Source organism: Dasypus novemcinctus, chromosome 7 (assembly GCF_030445035.2).
Source record: "Dasypus novemcinctus isolate mDasNov1 chromosome 7, mDasNov1.1.hap2, whole genome shotgun sequence".
Classification (NCBI taxonomy): domain Eukaryota; kingdom Metazoa; phylum Chordata; class Mammalia; order Cingulata; family Dasypodidae; genus Dasypus; species Dasypus novemcinctus.
The window spans coordinates 73,247,236-73,271,815 of NC_080679.1; the positions used below are offsets into that span (position 1 = coordinate 73,247,236).

General features: G+C 36.0%; 1 protein-coding gene across 2 annotated transcripts in view; it reads left to right on the forward strand.

Annotated features, from left to right (window-relative positions):
- The window catches only part of CHN1 (chimerin 1), a 191,497-nt gene that overhangs the window by 46,774 nt on the left and 120,143 nt on the right, over positions 1-24,580 (forward strand). The window contains exon 4 of one of the 2 annotated variants that reach the window (XM_004476808.5): positions 2,546-2,601. The exons of the other annotated variant lie outside the window; for it this stretch is intronic. Within the exon in view, the coding sequence (XP_004476865.2) occupies positions 2,546-2,601 (56 nt within the window). The remainder of the gene's footprint in view (positions 1-2,545; positions 2,602-24,580) is intronic. 2 annotated transcript variants of the gene reach the window in all.

Genomic DNA, 24,580 nt, shown 5'->3' on the forward strand with positions numbered 1-24,580 from the left:
CTCTTAATACTTAGATTTCATTAATAAGTACTGAAGCACTTATGCTTCTAAGCTGATTGAAAAACAATGTTAAATACTTTAAATCAGATATCCATTATCTTGAATTTAGCCATTAATTTTTAGCAAATCATTTAATAGTCATGTCATTTTAAATTTCATCTGAATTTCAATTCAAATTATCAAAAATTCTAAATTGAGGGAGAAGGTCTGAATTAGACTTTACTATTATATATACTTTAAAATGATTCTTTTCAGAAGTGATCTCTGAATCTACATTTGTTACTTTCAGTTTTCTATTATACAAAAGCCTATCTTAGTATATATTATTTATTAAAGATAGACTAACCATTGGTAGCCAGTTGGTAGGTATTTGTCTCAAAAACTTCTCTCAGTGAGACAAAATTATACCCTTTGAAACTCTTGACTAAAACAAAGGGTGAAATGTGACCCAGTTTTCATGTGAAGACATTATTATCCCTTTTTTTCATACTGACATATCCTAATATTTGCTTAGTGAGTAGTTAAAAGCATTATTGATGATAACCAGATACTGCAGTTATTTATGTGTTAAAGACAAATCAACATTTAGTTCTTAATGAACTATTAATGTCTTCCTTGACTGCCATTCAGTTTTCATAATTGGGTTTCCATAGGTGATAGTACTTTCCAGAGCAGTTTTCATGTTGACCAGGGAAAACTCATCTTTTAGAATTACTGATTAAAGCAGAATTGTGAATTTTCACATCTAATACAGGTGTACGTTGGAGATATTGTGGGTTTAGTTCCAGACTACCACAATGCAATTTTAGAGGAAGAGGCTTAAAGAATCCTCCCTTCTTGCAAATCATGCTTTGGTTTGTATTAAGAAGGATGGAGAGTTACAAATGTCTTGGGAGATGGATGTGAACTTGTGCTTTAAAGGCCAGATAAATTTGGTTTCAGTGTTCTCTTCCTTACCTTCTGCATCCCAGTTACTCCATACATATTTTTTCATCTTCTCTTTAATTTGTAAAAATATATTCACAGAAATATTTTTTATAATCTGAAATATGTGTATTTAAAACTATTTTAATGCATCACCTCTCGTAGGGATATTTGAAGCCAGGGGAAAAAGGCAAAGGAATTCATTTCTATCAGCAGAATTTCAAACATCAGGAACCTCAGAGAGTACTTTTTTTATTTTTTTATTTTTAAACAGGAAAGCTTTATCTTCTTGGTACCTTTTAAAATATAGCATTACTCTGGTATATGATGGTGATAAATTCAAGATGTAACCTAGTAAACACATTTTATTATGAATTTTATATATTAATATCAGTTACCCACATATAATAATAGCTAATCTTTATTGAGTGCTTACTATATGCCAGAGACTAGTTTTCTTTTATGTACAGTAAATTATTTAATGAATAAAATAACCTGTGAAGTAAAAGCTACTATCCCCATCTTACAGAGAAAGAAAGCTGAGGCACAGTAACTTATACAGTGTTAGTAACAGAGCCCCAGAGTTTAAACTACAGATGGTCTGGTTTCAGAGTTCAATTTCTTAACAATGTGTTATTATAATGAAAATATGTATATACATGTATCTATTTTAATCTATATATTGTCTAATGGTTAATATGAATGAATATGGTTAGAGAAAGAGACTATGATATCAAGTCAAAATCTGAGTAGTCAGTTACTTGAAGATCCCATATGTCTGAGTAGTTGGCTGTTATGTTGACAAATGTCTTAAATATTTAACTACAGCATTATCTTAAATTCAGTTAGAATATATGCGATTATATATGCAAAAATAGAAAAAATTTTGCACTAAGAGATAAACTTAGGCATAAATAAATGGCACTTTCTCCAACAACTGCATTATCTATTCTTTCTTCGCTCCAAATCAAAAAGCGAGGCTAGAAGAAGGTAATAGTATTGATATATTCTTTACTGATCCATTTTCAAACACTCCGAAAATTATCTACTCCACTGGCAAGCTATTTCAGTACTTGAATTCTGTCTTTTGCTGCATTTGCCTAGTTGAATAGATGGTAACTTTTGGCTGAGAATTTTGTTTCTAGGGGCGATTGTCTTCAAAGAGATGTTTGTAATATAAATAGGGGAGAAAAGTATATCTGTTACTTCTAGCCTATAAATCCTAATTTTGGTTTCAAGTTTGACACTTAATGTGCTCTAAAAAGATGTAACCTTTATTGGTTTACATCAGAGATATGCTTTCTATTAGTACATCCACAAAAATTGGGGAAAACAAATGGCCAGATTATGGAGAACAAAGCCACATATCCAGCCATGATTTGTTGTAAGGTAAAAAGATATTTGTGTGGATTATGCTTTTTTTATTTGTGCATGCTCCTGGGCTTTCCCTAAATTTAGTTTGATTTACTTTCTCTGCTTTGTTCATAACATACTTTAATTTAATCATAAATAACACTATATTATAGTTTTCTTGAAAGCATAAAAAGAGGCCATTTTCCTAATATATCAAGCAGTTCTGCATAAGAGAAACTGATATCTGTTACTTTCTGCCTTCTTATAGTATATCAGCTGCAACAGGAAGCCCCTCATCCTCGAAGGATTACTTGTACTTGTGAGGTGGGTATAATGAAACCACGACAATGGAGTGTCTCTGAATCAAGTGTTTCCCAAAATTTGACTTTCCTCAGTGACTTGATTATTTGTGAAAATAACCATTTATGCTGGTTGGCATTATAAAATTGTAACTTGAACTTGAATGTGCTTTTCTTAACATTCTTCTCACTTGGTATAACTGCTACTTTTAATGGAGTATTTAGAACACAGTATGGAATATGACTGTGGTTTTAAGCAATTTTTGTATTCTTTTCAGTTCTTTTTTTTTTTTTTGGGGGAGTACTGGGGATCGAACCTGGGACCTTGTACATGGGAAGCAGGGACTCAGCCACTTGAGCTACATCTGCTCCTGCAGTTAATTCTTAACATTGTTCTTCCATCACTGGTTCCATTTTTTGGGGGTTTATTTACTTTTTAAAGCAGTGTGAAGACATCACTGTAATATTACTGAATTAATTTTTCCATTGGAAGAAAATATTTAAATCTTGATTTTAAAACTGAGCAAAAGACAAAAGCAGTTCACTAAAAAAAGATCAAATGATGACATATAAAAAGATGCTTGACCTCATTAATAATAACATATGCAAATTAACATATACTGAGGGACCATTTTTATCTTTCCACTTGCAAAACTTCATAAGCTTAGGAACTTGGCAAGCCTGCGAAGAAGCAGGAACTCTCATACATTGGTAGGTGGGAATGTGAAATGGTATGAACTTTATGAAAATTTGACATTATCGAACAAAACTGTATCTGCCTTTACCCTTGGACCTACCAGTCCAACTTCTAAGAATTTACCCTGATGATTTGCTTTACTAATATGGGATAGCATTTGTTCAAAGGTTTTCACTATAGCATTATTTATAATAGCAAAATATTTTAAGTAACCTAAATATCTGTCCGTAGGAGACTGATTTATTCAATCTAGTATTTACTAAATTGAGATTCACTTGAATAAATTGAATGAGGATGAACTCTATGAACTGAAATGGAATGATTTCCAGATACAAAATGTACTGTTATTACATATTGTTCCTTTTTAGTAAAAAAGATAGGAAAATAAGAAAAAAAACATAACCTATCTTTGCATGAGAGAAACAGAGAAAGGATTAAACCTGAGATCAGTATAAATAGTTATCTGTAGGAACTGGTATGGAGGGAATAAGGATTGGAGTAAGACTTCTGAGGATACCTTTTAATTAGTTGTGACTTTTGAACTCTTTAAATGTTCTACATATTCAAAAATAAAATTAAGTAAAAAATGATTTAAAAAGTAAACCCTAAAACTTAATGCAAATAGAAGCAAATGAACCTAAAAAGTTATGACATAATCACCAAAAAATTAATTTAAGTAACCTAAAAAAATTTTGTGGCAAAATATATATAACACAGTATTTCCCATTTTAACCATTTTTTAAGTGTACAATTCAGTGGTACTAATTACATTGACAATATTATGCTACCATTACCACCATCCATTGCCAAAACTTTTTCATCACCCCAAAGAGAAACTGTACTTATTAAGCAATAACTCTCCATTCTTTCCCCCTCTAATCTACTTTCTGTCTCCTGAATTTGTTTATTCTAGATATTTCATAAAAGTGAAATTGTACAATTTTTGTCATTTTGTGTCTGGCTTATGTCACTTAGTATAATGTTTTCAAGGTTCATCCACGTTGTAACATTTACTGTTTACTGCTGAATAATATTCCAGTATATGTATATACAGTATTTAGTTTATCCATTCATCTATTGATGGAAACGTTGGTTGTTTTACTTTTTTTGTGACTAATGCGGCTATGAACATTGGTGTACAAGTGTCTCTTTGAATCCCTATTGTCACTTCCTTTGGGTATATATATCTAAGAGTGTAGTTGTTGGGTCATATGGTAATTCTGTTTAACTTTTTTGAGGAATCACCAAATTGTTTAATTCCCACCAACAGTGTACACAGGTTCCAATTTCTCCACATCCTTGCCAACACTTGTTGTTTTCTATTTTTAAAAAAATAGCCAGTTTAGTGGGTGTGAAGTAGTATCTCGTTGTGGTTTTGGCTTTTATTTTCCCAATTACTAATGATGTTGAATATCTTTGTATGTGCTTGTTGACCATTTGCATGTACCTTCTTTGAAGAAATGCCTATTCAAGTCTTTTGCCCGTTTTTAATTGGGTTGTTTGTCTTACTATTGAATATAAGAGTTCTTTATAAATTCTGAATATTAAGTCCTTATCGATACATGGTTTGCAACTATTTTCTCCCATTCTGTAGGTTGTTATTTCACTTTCTTGATAATATTCTTTGATGTTTAAAAGTTTTTTCATTTTGATAAAGTCCAGTTTGCCTAATTTTTTCTTTTGTTGCCTTTACTTTTGGTGTCATATCTAAGAATCCATGTCAAATCCAAGGTCATGAATATTTTTCCCTATGTTTTCTTCTAAAGTTTTATGGTTTTAGGTCTTATATTTAGCTTCTTGATCCATTTGGAATTAATTTTTCTATATGGGATGAGGTAGGGGTTCATCTTCATTTTTTGTTTGTAGGCATCCAGTTTTCCAACACGATTTGTTGAACAGACTGTTCTTTCCTCATTGGATGGTCTTGGCACCATTATTGAAAATCAGTTGGTCGTCGATGTGTGGGTTTATTTCTCGACTTTCAAGTTTATTCAGTTAGTCTATTCTTATGCAAGTACTACACTGTTTCGATAACTGTAGCTTTATGTTAAATAACTTTTAAACATATTAATCTGACTGTACAAGCTTTAAGGAAAATATTCTAAAGGCAAAAAACTGCAAAAGAAAGCTGTTTTGTATGGATTTGTTGGTAGTGGTATTTGTGAGTAATTCTGAAATTATTTTATATGTATTATAGGAGTTCATATATTGTAAATGAACATATATATTGGATTTGGGGAACCAAGGTTCTCAGGAGACATAAATATGGAATGGGGAAAATTTGTGTAGTACACTGTGTGTGGTATTGATTTCAAATTGGAGGTATCAGAATGAACTCAAGGACTGAAAAAATCTGTTTTCTATCTTTGTCCACAGAAAGGGATTAGAAGCAGTGATGCCTCAGTAAGAATGAATATGCTTGGCACCCAGAGTTTGGTTTCCAAACATTGTTTCCCATTAGAAGCAACCAGTGTTCATTAGAGAAATTCCCAATTCCAGAATGTGGGGCAGAGAAATCCTGGAATCCTGTTGTGTCCAAAAGCAAGAAAGTGCTCAAATGCTGATGGGACATGTCAGAAAGACACAAGAGTCCACTTAAAGAGTTCCCACTGGCAAAATTTGGGAGAATTTGATCATAAAAAGAACACATTGAATGAAAAAATTTTTAAGTCTGTAAATGATACTAAAATAAAGGAAAACAAACAAACAAAAATTCCATCCCAAAACAAAGAGGAAGAAAAAGGAAGGGGGAAAATGTAAGCCTCTTCTTTACATATGGCAGTTAAAATGTGGAATAAATGATGAAATTAGAAAACCACTAATTTGCACTAAGAATTGTTTCCAGCAAGGATTAGTATCGGGTATTGAAACCAGTGAATGTTAAAACCATTGAATGAATAAAGTAGTCAATGGTCTCAAGATGTCACCTCACCAATTATTTATTAATTGGAAAGAGAAACATACACCTTTATAGTGGCCATCATACCCTTAGCCAGGTGATCAAATTTAACATTACTTGTAATGGGACAAACTGATACGTGTCTCCTGGTAATGCAGTGGGACATATAAAAGGTCATCTTTGTGGTACTTCTGCTAAAGCTGTTTAACTTTATTCTAATCATTAAGTGTGAATAATTCAAATCTAGAATATAGTACATTCTATAAGACAATTGTCTTGGACTTGTCAATAATGTCAATGTCATAAAAGACAAAAAATGGTGGCTGAACCATTCTAAATTAAAGGAGACTAAAGAAACATGGGAACCAAATGCAATGCATGCACTTTCATTTGTATATATATCCATATCCATTTAAACTATAAATTTGGGGACAATTGGGAAAATTTGACTCTGGACTATTAGATGATGTGGAATCAAAGTAGCTTTTAAAAATGATATACTATTAAAAAGAATTGCTTTTCACAAAAATGTTGAAATGGATTTTGCCATTGTGACATCTGGTATAAAAAAAAGTTGCACAGCTCTGAAAATCTATGGTTATTCCCAAAGAAAATCAGATACAAAATTAGGTAGTGCCTTTATTCTATTACCTTTTTTTTAACAAATCAATTTTATTGGTACATATTAATACAGTATAAATCTATCCAAAGTATACAATCAGTGGTATTCGGTGTAATCATGTATTTCTGCATTCATCACTTCAGTCATTCTTAGAATACTATGCCAATAATAATAAGAATAAACAAAAAACAAACAAAATTCATGACTTCTCCATCTCTGTGCTTCCTCTACCATACATGGTAGTGTTCTTTTTCCTTCTTTTCTAGTATATTTGTACTTTTTTTTTGCAAAAAGTCTTATAAATGCAATATTGCCCATATTTGTGTTTTACATGAAGTTTTACTGTCATATACAGTCCCATGTTACAGTTTTTAGCTTTCTTTCTAGTAATATACATGACCATAGACTTTCCCTTTGAATCACTGTCATACCCATACAGCAGTACTGTTAGTTACAAACACTATGATATGCTTTCACCATTTCTATTAATTCCAAAGATTTACAAACAACCTTTTTGACCAATTCTGCACAGATTAAACCTCAGCTTTCCATTTTCTACCCTCCTTTTATTTTCTGGTGACCTATATTCTAATTATTAACTCCATGAGTTTATACAATATATTTAGTTTATAATAGCCCAATCATACAGTATTTGTCCTTTTGTATCTAGCTTGCTTCACTCAACGTAATGTCTTCTAGGTTCATCCATGTTGTCATATGCTTCATGACTTCATTTCTTCTTATCCCTGCATAGTATTCCACATGTATATACACCATAATTTGTTTATCCATTCATCGGTTGATCGACACTTGGGTTATTTCCAACTTTTGGCAATTGTGAATAATGCTGCAGTGAACATAGGTGTGCATATGTCTGTTCATGTCTCAGCTCTCAGTTCTTCTGGATATACACCTAGTAATGGTATTGCCAGGTCCCATGGGAAGTCTGTATTCAGCTTCCTTAGGAACTGCCAAACAGTCCTCCACAGTGCTTGTACCAGTTTACATTCCCAACAATGGTGAATAAGCATTTCTCTTGACATCCTCCCCAACATGTACATTTCTCTACTTTTTAATAGCAGTCAGTCTAGTAGGTGTGAAATGATATCTCATTGTAGTATTGATTTGCATTTCCCTAATCACTAGTGATGTTGAACATTTTTTCATGTATTTCTTTGCCATTTGTATTTCTTCTTTGGATAGCTGTCTTTTTGTGTTTTGCCCATTTTTTAATGGGGTAGTTGGTCTTTTTATTTTTGAGTTCTGTGATCTCTTTGTATATTATGGATATTAAACCCTTATCAGATATGTGATTGCCAAATATTTTCTCCCATTGAGTCGGCTGTCTTTTCACCCTTTTGACAAAGTCGTTTGAGGTACAAAAGTGATGAATTTTGAGGAGGTCCCATATATCTATTTTTACTTTTGTTGCTCATGCTTTGGGTATATGGTTTAAGAAATTACTGCCTATCACAAGATCTTGAAGATGTTTTCCTATGTTTTCTTCTAGGAGTTTTATGATGGTTGGTTTTATATTTAGGTCCTTCATCCATTTTGAATTAATTTTTATATATGGTGTGAGATAAGGGTCTTCTTTCTTTCTTTTGGATATGGATATCCAGTTCTCCCCGCACCATTTGTTGAATAGACTGTTCTGGCCCAGCTGGGAGGGCTTGACCACCTTATTAAAAATCACCATAGACATGAAGAACTATTTCTAAGTTCTTGATCTGGTTCCACTGCTCAATGTGTCTGTATTTATGCCAGTACCATTTTTATCACTGTAGCTAAGTAATGTGCTTTAAAGTCCGGAAGTGAGAGTCCTCCAACTTTGTTCTTTTTTTAAAGTCTTTTTGGCTTTTTGGGGCCCCTTACCCTTCCAAATAAATTTGATGATTGGTTTTTCCACTTATGCAGTAAAGGCTGTTGAGATTTTTATTGGGATTACATTGAATCTGTAAATCAATTTGGGTAGAATTGACATCTTAACAATATTTAGTCTTCTAATCCATGAACATGGAATGTCCTTCCATTTATTTAAATCTTCTTCAGTTTCTTTTAGCAATGTTTTGTAGTTTTCTGAATACAGGTCCTTAATGTCCTTGGTAAGGTTATATTCCTAAATATTTGATTGTTTTAGTTGCTATTATAAATGGAATTTTTTTCTGATTTCTTCCTCAAATTGCACACCAGTAGTGTATAGAAATGCGATTGATTTTTGCATATTAATCTTGTGTCCCACCACTTTACTGAATGCATCTATTAGTTCTAGTAGCTTTGTTATGGGTTTTTGAGGGGACTCTACATAAAGGATCATATCATCAACAAATAGTGACTGTTTTACTTCTTTTTTTCCTATTTGGGTGCCTTTTATTTCTTTATCTAGCCTAGTTGCTCTAGCTAGAACCTCTAGCACAATATCAAATAACAGTGATGACAGTGGGCATCCTTGTCTTGTTCCTGATCTCAGCAGGAAAGCTTTGATCTTTCACCATTGCATATAATGCTAGCTGTAGGTTTTTCCTATATGTACTTTACTGTATTGAAAAAGCTTCCTTCTATTCCTATCTTTTGGAGTGTTTTTATCAGGAAAGGGTGCTGTGTTTTGTCAAATGAAAGGATCAGTTGAGAGGATCATGTGATTTTTTTCTTCTTCAGTTTATCAATGTGATTTATTACTCTAATTGATTTTCTTGTGTTGAACCACCCTTGTGTGCCTGAGATAAAACCCACTTGATTGTGGTGTATAATTCTTTTTTTTTTTTTTAATTAGGCCAATAGTTTATTAAGGAATGGTGAGAAGAGAAATGGGAGAAAATAACAGATTGCGGGTCCCAGGCAGAGAGGAAGGGGCTAAAGAGGGCCGATTTACAGACTACAATTCTCCATTATAGATTATAAATCCCCAGGTTTACTCGCGTATTGATCCAGGCAGGGGATGGGCGGAGGCTAGAATAGGGGACAGAAGGCAAGAATGGGGAAAAGGCAAGACTGGGGTGAAAAGGCAAGAGAGTATCATTCTTTTAATGTGCTTTTGGATTCTGTTTGCAAGTATTTTGTTGAGGGTTTTTGCATCTGTATTCATTAGAGATATTATTCTGTTTCCTCCCTCCCTCCCTTCCCCCCCCCCCCCACTTCCTTCCTTCCTTCCTTTGCTTTTCATCTTTGGTTAGTTTTTGATGACTATTTCAGTCTCTTCACTTGAGATTAGTTTGTTGAGGTCTTCTCTTTGTTCTAGGGTCAGTGTAAGTGGTTTGTTTCTTTCTAGGAATTTGTCCATCTCCTCTTTATTGTCTATTTTTTGGCATACAGTTGTTCATAGTATCCCCCCTTTTTTCCCCCAAAGATTTATTTTTTATTTATTTCTCTCCCCTTCCCTCCCCTCCAGTTGTCAGCTCTCTGTGTCCATTTGCTGTGTGTTCTTCTGTGTCCACTTGTATTCTTGTCAGCGGCACCAGGAATCTGTGTCTCTTTCTGTTGCATCCTCTTTCTGCATCAGCTCTCCATGTGTGCAGCACCACTCCTGGGCTGGCTATACTTTTTTCATGCTGGGCGGCTCTCCTTACGGGGCACATGCCTTGCATGAGGGGCTACCTATGAGGGGGACACCCTGCATGGCACAGCACTCCTTGTGAGCCTCTGCACTGGGTGTGGGGCAGCTCACCACATGGGTCAGGAGACCCTGGACCTCCCCTGGGTTAGGCGAACGCTCTGTCAGTTGAGCCAAATCCGCTTCTCCATAGTGTCCTCTTATGATCTCTCTTATTTCTGTAGGGCAGTGGTAATGTCCTCCCTCTCGTTTCTTATTTTCTTTGCATCTTCTCTCTTTTTTTTCTTTGTCAGTCTAGCTATAGGTTTGTTAATTTCATTGATCTTCTCAAAGAACCAACTTTTGGTTTTGTTGATTCTCTCTCTTGTTTTTTTGTTCTTGATTTCATTTATTTCTGCTCTGATCTTTAGTATTTCTTTCCTATGGCTTCGTTTGGGATTAGTTTGCTGTTGTTTTTTTCCTAGTTCTTCAAGGTGTGCAGTTACATCTTCAATTTTCGCTCTTTCTTCTTTTTAATGTAAGCATTGAGGGCTATAAATTTCCTTGTTAGCACTGCCTTTTCGGTGTCCCATAGGTTTTGATATGTTGTCTTCTCATTTTCATTTGTGTAAAGATATTTGCTGAATTCTCTTATGATTTCTTTTTTGACCTACTGATTATTTAAGAATGTGTTATTTAATCTCCATATATTTATGCATTTTCCCTTTTTCCATCCATTATTGGTTTCCAGCTTCATTCCATTATGATCAGAGAATGTGTTTTATATAATTTCAGTCTTTTTAAATTTATTGAGACTTGTCATGTGAACCAACATATGACCTATTTTGGAGACAATCCATGAGCATTTGAAAAGGAAGTATATTCTGCTGTTTTGGGGTGCATTGCTCAATAGATGTCTGTTAGGTCTATTTCATTTATCATATTATTCAAGTTCTCTGTTTCTTTATATATCCTCTGTACAGATATTCTGTCCAATACTGAGAGTGGGGTATTGAAGTCTCCACCTATTATTGTAGAGACATCTATTTCTCCCTTCAGTTTTGCCTGTGTGTGCCTCATATATCTTTGGGCACTCAGGTTTGGTGCATAAATATTTAGTATAGTTATTTCTTTTTGGAGAATTGCCCCTGTTTTATTATTGTGTTATGACCTTCTTCATCCCTTGCAACACTTTTGCATTTGAAATCTAATTTGTCCAATATTAATATTGCTACTCCAGCTCTTTTTTGGTTACTGTTTATATGGAATACCTTTTTCCAGCCTTTCACTTTTACCCTGGTTGTGTCTGAGGTGGGTCTTTTGTAGACAATATACAGATAGCTCATATTTTTAAAATCTGTTCTATCAGTCTGTAGCAGTTTGATATTATTGATGAATTACAAAAAGAAATATTGGATTCTCTTTGTAAACTGGTCTTTTCCTCTGCATATATTAGAGTGTTTTGGATTCGAAGGTTTTACTTGATTAAATAATGATTAAGACTTTGATTGGGCCACGTCCATAGGACATAGAGTCCATGTCCCCTTGGTGGTTGGTGCCTCACAGAGAAACCGCACTGCAGAGAAGGGAGGTTGGCGTTTTTGAGCTGGAGCCCCGGAAAGTCAGCACACAGAAGACCTTGGTTTTGAGGAAAGAGAAAAGGCCCTGGGAAGAGAAACAAGCCATTCACCTGGTATCTACAGCTGGCCTTTTGGAGATAGCAGAGGACCTGAGCCCAGAAAGAAGCAAGTCCCTGGAAAAGAGGAACCCAGGAAGCCTAAACCCTCACAGGCATCGGCAGCCATCTTGTTCTATCACTTGGCAGTAGACTTTGGTGAGGGAAGTAACTTGCACTTTATGGCCTGGTAACTGTGGGTTTCTACCCCAATTATATACCCTTTATAAAAACCAACTGATTTCTGGTATTTTGCATCAGCACCCCTTTGAGTGACTAATACACAGTCTTTGTCTTTCGATTGGGGATTTCAATCCATTAACATTCAGTGTTATTAATATGAAGACATTACTTACTTCGTGCATTTTGTCCTTCAGCCTCTGTTGTCATATTGTTCTGTTGTCTGCCTATCCTTTAGTTTACCCTTCCTAATAATTTTCATTTCTAAACTGTACTTCAAATCTCTTGCCTGTGTTTAGTATCTCTTGTAATTCTGGTTTTTTGGTAGCATATTCTATCAGTTTTTGTTTGCGAAGACTTTGAAGTCATTTTCATTTGTGAAGGGCAGTTTTGCTGGATACAGAATTCTTGGCTGGAAGTTTTTTCTCTTTCAATACCTTAGATACCTCATGCCATTTTCTTCTCACCTCTGTGGTTTCTGATGAGAGGTTGGCACTTAATCTTACTGAGTTTCCCTTGTATGTGATGCTTTGCTTTTATCTTGCCACTTTCAGAATCCTCTCATTATCTTTGATATTTGACATTCTGAATGGTAGGTGTCTCAGGGTAGGTCTGTTTGGATTTATTCTGTTTGGAGTGTGATGTCCTTCTTGGATATTGATATTTATGTCTTTCATATGTGTTGGGATGTTTTTGGTCATTATTTCTTCAAATATTCTTTCTGGACTTTTTCCATTCGTTTTTCCTTCTGTGACACCTATGCTGCAAATGTTTGTGTGTTTCACATTATCATTCAATTCCCTGCGACTGTTCCATTTTTTCCATTCTCTTCTCTTTCTGTTCTCCTGTCTTTTCTGATTCATATGTTTTGTCTTTGAAATCACTATTTTTGTCTTGCAGCATTTAAAATCTCTGATGTGCTTCTGATGTATTTTTTTAAAAAGATTTATTTTATTTATTTCTCTGTCCCCCCTTGTTGTTTGTGCTCACTCTCTGTTCTCTGTGTCCATTCTTTGTGTATTTGTCTTCTTTTTAGGAGGCACTGGAAACTGAACCCAGGACCTCTTCATGTGAAAGGGAGGCGCCCAATGACTTGAACCATTTCCGCCCCTGCTTGTTGTATCTCTCATTGTGTTTCCTCATTGTGTCTCTTCATTGCATCACCTTGTTGCATCAGCTCGCCATCTTGCTTATCTTTTTTAAGGAGCATAGGAAACCAAACACGGGACCTCCCATATGGTAGGCAGGTGCCCAACTGCTTGGGCCACATCAACATCCCCCTCTAATGTATTTTTAATCTCAACTATCATGTCTTTCATTCTCACAAGGTCGGTTACTTTTCTTTGCAGGCTTTCAAATTGTTCTTTTTTTTTTCTTTCCCCTTCCCCCTCCCATTGTCTGCTCTCTGTGTCCATTTGCTATGTGTTCTTCTGTATCCACTTGCATTGTCAGGCAGCATTGGGAAACTGCATCTCTTTTTTTGTTGTTGTTACATCATCTTACTGTGTCAACGCTCCATGTGTGTGGTACTATTCCTGGGCGGGCTGTGCTTTTTTCATTTGGGGCGGCTCTCCTTGTGGGGTGTACTTCTTGCACGTGGGGAACCCCTATGCGGGGGTGCCCCTGCATGGTACAGCACTCGGTACGCATGGCAGCACTGCGTGTGGACCAGCTTACCACACATGTCAGGAGGCCCTGGGTATAGAACCCTGGACCCTCCATATAGAAGGTGGGTGCTCTGTCAGTTGAGCCACATCTGCTTCCCTTAATTTGTTTTTTATACTTACCCAGTATCTTCTTAATATCCTTTATTTCTTTAAATTCTTTGAAGTGATTTAGGAGAGTTGTATTATTATTACTGATTGTTATAAATCCTGCATCTCTTCAGGATATTGGTTAGTTCTTTTTGCTGGGCCATTTCTTACTGTTTCCTAGTATGGCTTGTAGTTTTTTGTTGATGTCTAGGCATTCGAATATGTTGGTGAATTTACTCTGATGGCCAGTTTCTCTCTTTTGCCATTTCCCCCCCACAGCTCTTCTTTGATATTTTGTTCGCCTTATTCTAAGTCTTTAAAATTGCCCAGCTTAAGTTATCAAAATTGGGCTAGGGACTTGCTAGTGGGGTGCAGATTTTCTCCAAAGGATTAAGATACAGATAGAACAGAGAACAGGTTTTGTTCATGCACTTTCCAGACCGGCTAACAGATGGTACTTGTCAGCACACCTTTCCACAGAAGTGTTTCAGTCCTCGCTTTCCTTGCTTCCTGTGCTGAATCTCCAGAGTAGAGATTCAAAGCAGTTTCCAAACCAAAATCCCTGAAGAAAACTGCCCCCCCCCTCCCCCCGCCGACTCCCCTTCCTTTTCCCCTTGAAACAGCTGACAGGAAGGAAGGTGTCTGTTCCCTGTCAGTTGGCTGCAGTGAGCCAGGGGTTTTACCCCAGCTTAATATCTTGGGGGGTGGGGGAGGGGACCCTTCTGGGCTGCCGCTGGGGCTTGAAAACTCACGTTTGTTCCCCCCAGCGTGGGACACGACACCTGGGGATGAGCCTCCCTGGCACCGAGGGATCACTACCACATACCAGCTGAAGAAGCAACTAGAAAATGACCTTGAATTAAAGATTCAATGCGGAACAGCAGAATATACCTGTCTACATATAATAACATGACTTCGGGAAGCGGTTTGACCTAATGTAAGGGGGAAATGGAAAGGAGAAATGAGATTATAAGGCTGTGAGTCTCTAAAAAAGAGTCTGGAGGTTGTCAGAAGGAATACCCCTATGTACAACTGAACAGAGTCTAAGAGACAGATAAGGTAGATACAACCCCAGGTATTGGTTCTTTTGAGGGATAAAGAGACCCACGGGTTCTATGGTCATGGCAGAAGGGGTTCACTGCCATGACAGATGGCCCTTCTTTGGAGCTGGTGTTTCTGCGTGATGGAAATGGACTCAGAGGGGATCTCTTTTCACAAGACTTGCATGCTACTTTATTGGAATTGTAGTTGGTGCTGAGTTTAAGATATATGTAGGGGATTTGAATCTCTGGACTGATAATATGACACCCAGGCCCAGAGCCTCAACAGACTTCAGCTCCTACACTTTGACTTATTGGACTTACTCCACTCAGCTAACATGGAGTTGAAGAAGGTCAACCACCACAACATGGAGCCTAGAGTGTCTACAACTAGAAGCGGGAAGAGTGCATCCAGTACCCATGTGGAATCTAAGCCCTCACTTGACATAGGTGTGCAATGGACACAACCAATCCAATGTCCACAGAGGAAATGTGAAATGGGTGTGGGAACGGTAGCCATGGGGGCTGCTGGGTGTGGGGAACGGGAGGAAGAGATGAGATGTGGAGGCGTTTTCGGGACGTGGAGTTGTCCTGGATAGTGCTTCACGGACAATTACAGGACACTGTAGATCCCCCCAGGGCCCACTGGATGGAACGTGAGAGAGTCTGGGCTATGATGTGGACCAATGACTATGGGGTGCAGTGATGCTCAGAGATGAACTTACCAGGTGCAATGGATGTATCACGATGATGGGAGAGAGTGTTGCTGTGGGGGGAGTGGGGGGCGGGGGGCGGTGGGGTTGAATGGGACCTCATATATATTTTTTAATGTAATTAAAAAATAATAATAATAAATAAATATTAAAAAAAAAAAAAGAAAAAAAAAAAAAGAAAACTCACGTTTGTTGTTCCGGCTTTTTGGTCTCTTTGTCCCTTACCAGTCCTGGTCTGCTGACCCCCAAAATATGTTCTTTGGACAGCTTTTGGCTCTTTCTCCATTGTTTTTGTGAGAGCTTTGAACTCTGCCTGTTAGTGTGACACCATCTTCCCATGATTCCTCAATTGTCTTTTAAATGTCCACTTTGCATATATGTATGTATGAGTATGTTGTGCCTGATGATTGTATTTCCTTGCTATTGTGCCATCATCAAGGTATACAGTAATTTTACATGTAGTGGGGATAAAAATGCTGTTTACTGAAATTTTCCATTTGGTATATATGGTGACCAGATACAACTTTTTTAACTTTACTGAAAATGAAGTATTGGCAGTAGTTCTTGTAAAGACCTCAAGAAACTGTAGTACAATTATCTTTATTGAGAAATATCTAAACTGCCATTCTCCAAAAGAATTTTTGAGACCACACAAAGACAGACATAATAAAGGACATCAAAAAGAAAAGCTGAGGGGAAAGAAAAAGAAGCAACACATACGCCAGCTGATTGTGATGCTAATTGAAGCTCAATATAATTGTGTGAAAAGAGGATCACAATAAAGTATAGAAACCTTAAGGAACAGAAAGGCTAATAAGATCCAGTTTTTCCCTAAACTAAATTCTTTAAAAATATAATTCATATAGGCTATTATATGGAGCACATTTATTTTTATAAACAGTAACCAACAAGAGTTTTACAGCCCATTCAACAGTGGATTTATAATTGTTTCTTATAGCAGTTTACATAACAATGAGGCAAGAAATCAACAAAATTAATTTTTAAAGATGTGATCCAAGGTTTTGGCCTTCTCATGATCCACCTTGATGCAAACATACACTGTAGAATACTTGAGGAATCTCTCAGAGTCTCTTGAAGTAATTTCTCTTGATTTTGTTTTGTGATGTGATTGACTGGATACTGCTGTCCTCTGCAGGACTGAACTGTTTATGTTCTGTACTGTTGGATGAAGGCAGGCAGATACTCATTGTCAAACCAGAAGAGCAAATGATACAATTCCTATTTCCATACTTACATCGAGGAACCTTTTCATTGTTTTCACTTTGGTTGAATTTACTTTCACAGGAAATTAGCAACCATGGTAATGGTAAATTGGTGGACAAGGAATGCTGCTCGGTGTGTGAAAGAATTCTGTGGACTTATTCTCCTTGCGCCTTGTCAACCCGCTTCATAAGGCGATGACATTATTCAAAACCAATAGTCTATTAGTTACATAGTTTTACTGTTTAATAAAGTTTAAATATGCATACATAAAATAGATTTGTGTGTTTATTTTGGAAATTAGCAGTGATAACTTCTTGTTTCTGTATTTGCACAGTCTCTACAGTACTTAATGCCGTTCTTTTGTTACCAGGTGATAGTTAAAGGGCCTTTACTAAATAGGGGTAAATGGTCTTCTTTTGAAGAGGTGACATTTACGTTCAATTTTGTTATAATGATTATATTATGAGTCACTAATACTAATGTAATTAGTTTGAGCAATATCAGTCCAGTTCAGTTAACAATCAAGTAATTTGGATATACATTTCAAATGGAAGTAAGGTATTAATTAAAGTATTCATTATAGTCAGGTAGAGCAAACCTAAAAAACTTCTTGGAGAAAGAAAATTTTAGTATGTTTTTGGTTTAGAAGAACTGAAGTCTTTGGGGAGTGAAAGTAAGATTAAAGATGCATTGAAGAACTAGTTCAACCTCAAATGTTTAAGTGAGAAATTGGCTTTGGGACATTAAGTATATAAATAATAAATAGATATATATTTTTTGGAGTTACTGGGGATTGAACCCTGGACCTTGTATATGTGAAGCAGGTGCTCAACCATTGAGCTATACCTGCTCCCATGTATATGTTTTGAGGAGAAAAACACAACAGAATTTAATTACCACTGAAATGTGCTGAGGAAAAGCCAGAAGTTAATACAATAGATGAGTTGATAGTTTTAAAAATAATAGCTGTTATTTTTGATGGGTGCTATTATTTTTGATGGGTCTTTAAGAACAGTTCCCTAAGTTAGTCACAGGAAAGGGAGAACTGACCCCTTCATTTGTATGTGCCATTCTTATCCACTTTTTTTCTTATCATAGCTAGCAGTGGATTCCAGATTGTAAATTTGGGGGCTGAGGAATTATGCCAAGCTAAAAGAGGACATATATTTAGTGGCTAGCTATGTATGTGACCTTTCTCTTTTGGTCTAAGCTTAGCTTTTGTGATGAATTCCATGTTCTGATCTCCCTTAGCTGAATTTGTTAGCAGTTTTGAGACCATGATTTTATTTCAATACCTTATTTTAAACCTGAATTATTCAAATATTAAAGCAAATTATAAATTATTAGGAACAGAATTCTGATCTATTAAAGTCTCACAATAAGAACATAATTTGGCAGAAAATCAAACTTTACTGAATTTTTTCTCATTTCAGAAAATCTTGCCACTTGCCATTTTGAATGCTAAAATATAAACTTTTGATTAAAGGTTATTAATAAGAGAAATTTTGGTATTTGAATATAAATAATCCACTTTAAAGGATTAAGATGACCAGGTCTACAAGTATTTTAGATATGCTTTAGAAACAAAGCAAATACTTAAGACTTTGGAAATTATTCTTAGTAAATGCTGTTACATGGTAGATTTGTATCTTATGATAGAGTCAGTACTGAAGTTAGCCTGTGGTGGCTTGCAGTTACTGTGTACTCCAGAAAAACATAATCTGAATCCATTCCTTTGGGTATGAATACCCATTGAAATAGGACCTTTTGATGAGGTTTCTTCAGATCAGGTATGGCTCAAGTGAATGAGGATAGGCCTTAATCCTATTACGGAGGCCTTATAGCAAAAGCCACGGGAGCAGCCAGAAGCTAGAAGTCAGTGGAACCTAGAAGAGAAAGGCGATGACTCTGTCATGTGCATTGCCATGTCATGGGGAAAAAGCCAAGGAACCCCAGAGATTAGCAACCAGCCAGAAATACTGACCCAGGGATATGCAAACCATCTAGCTTCTGAAACCATGAGCCGATAAATTTCTGCTGTTAAGCCAACCCATTGTATGTTATTTGGTTTAGCAGCCAAGAAATGAATGTATAGCCATAAAGTAAAAGTCTTACATAGTCAAAATTATCTTGGGAGTTCCCTTATCATTTATAAGGTAATGGTCCATATTTTTGCATATATGATTCTGTGCCATTGTTGATATGCATAAATATATAATTTATGCATATCTACAGTGCATAAACTTATGCATAAATATATAATTTATCATACCATTTATCACTGAATAATATATTTTATTTATATATTTATAAATTATATGTAAATTATAAATTATAAATATATATTTTATTTAGTGATAAATGGTATGATAAATAAAGATGTAAAGTACACATTTATGTCATTTTCAGTTATGCATATAAGTGTCTTATTTTATATCAAGCGTCTGGTTGAATTCAAGTAAATGTATATACATATGTGTGTGCATGTGTGTAGGTATAGAGAAAGACTAGACCCAGGTATAAATTAAATAGATATACAATATATATATTTATTTAGAGATATCAAAAAAGTGCCATATTTTCCATTGATGCATATTAATATGATGTAAATAGAACCAGTTTGATATGTAGAGCCAGTGGAGCCCTTTAGGTTAGATTCAGTTAAGAGCCTTTGATTAGATTGTGGGAACCAGGGTGGGTCCTAATCCTTTAACTGGAGTCCTTTATAAATGGAGGACTAAAAGAAGCAGTGACACACAGAAAGAAACAGCAGAGACAGAGAAAAACCCAAAAACTGCAATCAGTGGAACACAGAGGCTGAAAGGAAACCACTTTAGCCTGAAGCTGAAAGAGATGAGGCCTGGAGAACAGAGAGATGAACCATTGGCCTAATCACCCACAGCTGAGCTCAAAGAGAAAGTAGGGGAAGCAGACTTGGCCCAATGGATTGGGAGTCTGCCTACCACATGGGAGGTCCGCGGTTCAAACCCAGGGCCTCCTTGACCAGTGTGGAACTGGCCCATGTGCAGTGCTGATGCGCTCAAGTAGTGCCTTGCCATGCAGGGGTGTCCCCCACATAGGGAAGCCCCATGCGCAAGAAGTGCGCCCCATAGGGAGAGCCGCCCAGCATGAAAGGAAGTGCAGCCTGCCCAAGAATGGCGCCGCACACAAGGAGAGCTGACACAACAAGATGATGCAACAAAAAGAAATACAGATTCCAGGTGCCGCTGACAAGGATAGAAGCAGTCACAGAAGAACACACAACGAATGGACACAGAAAGAAGACCACGGGGGAAGGGGAGAGAAATAAATTTAAAAATAAATAAATAAATAAATAAATCTTTTTAAAAAAGAGAGAGAGAGAAAGTAAGTCTGGAGGAGAAAGCAGGGACCAGCCACCATGCCTTGCACATGGCTTGAGTGCAGGATCGCCAGCAGCCCACCTTTGGTGAGACAGTATCTGATGTGCCTTACTTTGGACATTTTTACAGCCTCAGAACTGTAATATTTTACCCTAATAAATTCCCATTATAAAAGCTAACCCATTTCTGGAACATTGCATGATAATCTTTAGCAAACTAAATCACCATCCTTAAAGTTGGAGCCTTAAAATAGACACATTATTTTTTTCTAGTAGCCAAACTGGGAATGTAGTTATGTTTTCAATATATAAAACCAAATCTCTATTCTCTGTGACTCATATTTGGAGATGGCGTTGTGGGAAGCTGGATTGCATTTTTTTTTGTACAGCACCTTGTTATTGTGACAATTGTAGTTGTGTTTTTCTACGAGGATGGAAAAGTAGACTAAGGTTGAACAAAATACCCCCAAAACCCAAGTCAGGGCTGTTAGTATGTTGAGAAATGGAGAGAAAATTATACATTTTACATTGCATTCTAATTCCAATCACAATACTAACTAGATGTACTTTGATATGTAATTTAGTAGTACATGTTTTTAAAAGTTTCTCTTCAAACCTGGCTATTGAAATAGGAAATTGACTGTAATCATTTCTTTACTTAACTCTCTCCCCTCAGTAGATTATATCCAGCACCTAGTCGTGCTGACCAGTGTGTATTATAGCCTGTTAAATGTTTTTAGAGTAAAAGAAAGAATGAATGAGTGAATGAGATATTTTTGAATAATTTGTGTTTGAACACAATGCTCTTATAATTTAAAATAAGTATGTATTAATATTTATAACTCTTAGAGATGCTACACTTTTTTCTGTGACATTTATTTATTTATTCAGCCAATGTTCTTTGAGAGTTTGCTATCTACTAGGTCCTGGAATTTGAGTCAAATAAAGTATGATTCCTTTTAAAGGGCTTACTGTCTGTCTGGGGAATGGAGCAGTAAATCAACCAGTAGAACAGAGTTGGCAGTTCCTTGTGTTCAAGTGTGGAGTACTTGTGGGGGAGTGGCAGGTGATGAGACCAGGGGGTATAAGTACATAACAATAATGAAGACCTGTATTCTAAGCCTAGAGGTTTGGACTCCATCCTGAAGTTAGAGAGCTTTAAGCAGGAGAAAAATATAATCAGATTAGATTTAGAGAGCAGCATTGTAGAAGATTAGTTAGGGAAGAGGACGAAGAAAAAGACTGATTTAGGAGGCTATTGCTATAATCCTAGTGAATAGGTTTGAAGGAGAAAGAGAAATCTGGTAGATTTTAGGAAACCAGCCGATTCCCTTGGTCTTCTCTTACATCTTACTTTTTTGGCAAAACCACAATCTTGTTTGAATCTATTTCTGCATACTCCCAAGAAATTGAGGATGGCTGGAGAAAAATAAAATGGTAACCAGGTTTTACATAAAGGGTATTAAGTCAATTCTCAGTGCTGTCTGGTATTCATTCAGAATGTTCTTCCCTAATATATTTCACCCTTTTTTCCTCCCCTCAAACCTCCAATACCTGATTCTCCTAATTCTCAGCTGATAATCTTGTATCCTGCTGTACTCCTGATGGAAGTACATCTACCCATCCTTTGGCATTTGGATCCATATACTCTATTATTGCTTCTTATCATAGGTAATGGAGATATGGAGATGGCCAGCTCTCTACATTAGACCTCATTTCCTCTTATCTACTCAAGGACATAATCCTAACAATTCTCTCCTTTCCCACATCAACAGTTTTTATCTTTCTACAGGATCATTTTCATTAGCCCACAAACATCCTGTTTTTCTCCTTTCTTAAAAAATTCACTTGACCCCACTTTCTCCATCTACCCTGCCCAATTTCTTTGCTGTCTTTTGTAGAAAACTCCTTGTAAGTATTGTCTGAAGTTGCTGTCTTCAATCCCACTCCTCCTATTTTCTCTTAAACCCACTCCAATCAGTCATTTACACAGCCTTCATCAGAACTGCTTTGGCACAGTCACCAATGACTTCCACCTTGCTAAATCTATTAGTCTATTCTTATCTTGCATATCTTTACAGCAGCTTTTGACACAGATGAATACTCTCCCCATTGATACACTTTCCTCACTTCTTTTCTAGGACATCATATTCTTCTGATTTTTCTTCTGCTTTCTCCTTTGGTAGTTCCTTTTCTCCCTGACCTCTTGATGTTGGAGTGCTTAGGGCTCCAGTCCTTAGTCCTCATTTCTGCTCTACTCCCTCCCTGGTGATCTTATCAGGTTTAGCTTTTAATATCATGTATCTGACCACAACTACAGATTATATATCCAATTGTCTGTTCTATATCCCCACTCAGATGTCTGCTAGGCATCTCAAATATAACACATCTAAAACAGGACTGACATCCACCCTTCTCCCCTAATCTGCCTTTACTATGGTCTTCTACATCTCAGTTATTGGCAGCTCCTTCCAGTTGTCCAGATAAACCATGGGTGGTCATCCTTGACATTTTTCTTTCTCTCACACCCTAAAACTAGTCAATCAGGAAATCTCATTGAATCTGTCTTCAGACTATAGTCCGGAATCCTAGCCCTTCTTACTATCTCCAAATCTGCAGCTCAGGGCTGAATTGTGGTGGAAATGGCTGATATCCACTAAAATCTGTTCTTCCTTGCTTTGGAAACATGACTAGAGTAAATTTCCCAACCTCTTATGGATAGTTATGTCCATGTGACAAAATTTCCTCTAGTGAAACAGAAGGGAACTTTCATGCCAGACTCATTAAAACTTTTCATGTAAGATCTTCCATGTTATTTCCCCTTCTGCCTGGATTCAGATGAAAACAAGGAGATTTCCACAAGGAGATAGTAGAGCTATAAGATGGAGAGAGTATCTGGGTTCCTAAATGACCACGTGGAGGACAGTTATCTTGCCAACCTGACTATCTACCCAGGAATGTTATATAAGGAAGAAATAAACTTTCATTGTTTTGAGTTATATATTAGGGTGTGCTATAGTAACTCTAAAATACTCTATAATACAATAATCTCTTGATTGTATAACTGAAATGACCTCTTAACTGATCTTTTTGACCATAGTATCTTTTCAACACAAAGTGATTTTTTTTTTTTTTTTTTTTTTTTGATATATTGAACCTGGGACCTCATACGTGGGAAGCTTGTGCTCCCCATGGAGGCACATCGGCTCCTGAGTTGGTTTTTTCATTTGTTGTTTGTTTTTTTGTTCTTAGGAGGCACCAGAGACTAAACCCGGGCCTCCCATGTGGGAAGCAGGTGCTTAACTACTTGAGCCACATCCGCTAGAAAGCAAAACCTATAACATCATTGAAGAGGAATGGGGAGGAAAGGGAATTAATATTTATAATACTTTTATTTTTTACTTATGTTTCAGATCTCCCAGACACTTCAGTATTAAATAAGCTCATTTTATTTTTGTGGAAAATAAGATAGGAGAAATAAGACTTTAATTTGAAAAGGTATGGGTTGGTAAATTTGATTAAAATATTTGTATACGAAGAAGATAGTTCATTGTTTATGAGACTGACAGTAAATGCTAATCTAATTGATTCCATTGATATTTAACATTTAATTTAATAGCTGATTGAGTTATTGAATTCCCATATTGTACTATTTACTCTATGTTATATTAAATAATGGTAGATTCACTTAAAATTTTCCTCCTCTGGTGGCATCACACACAACATTTACGCAAACCAAACTATAAATCATTTTATGGGCACATTTTATTTTCAGTTAGAATATTTTTTGTTTTCCTCAATCCCTATTTTTCCTATCCATGATACGGTGTCCTCAAAAAATATTAACTACTAAATATAGAGAATTTGAGAAAGCAAAGCATATAGTTCCACACAAGTACTCGTTCAAAAACATCTTACTTAAACCAGTTTTCTTCTGTAAAAAGCCCCTTTATTATTATTATGAACTTGAAAAGTATCTAAATATTTATGTAAGCATAAATATATTTTTTATGGTATGTAACATTAAATTTCTAGTTTGATACATTTGCAGGTAAACTAATTTGGAATCATTAATGTTCATTTTTATATTACTGACTATCCCTTTAACTTGATCATTTATCAGAGTAATGCTATACTGTCTGTGAGTTTGAAAAGACTACTGCATAATCACAACTTCATTGATGATATCTTAGATATCAGGAAACACATCAGCAAAACATTTAAATGCTAGCTAGAAAAGAGGAAAAAATTAATTTAAATTTAACTTCTCTTTGTCATTTTCATTTTAACAATGTGGAAAAGATGAAATA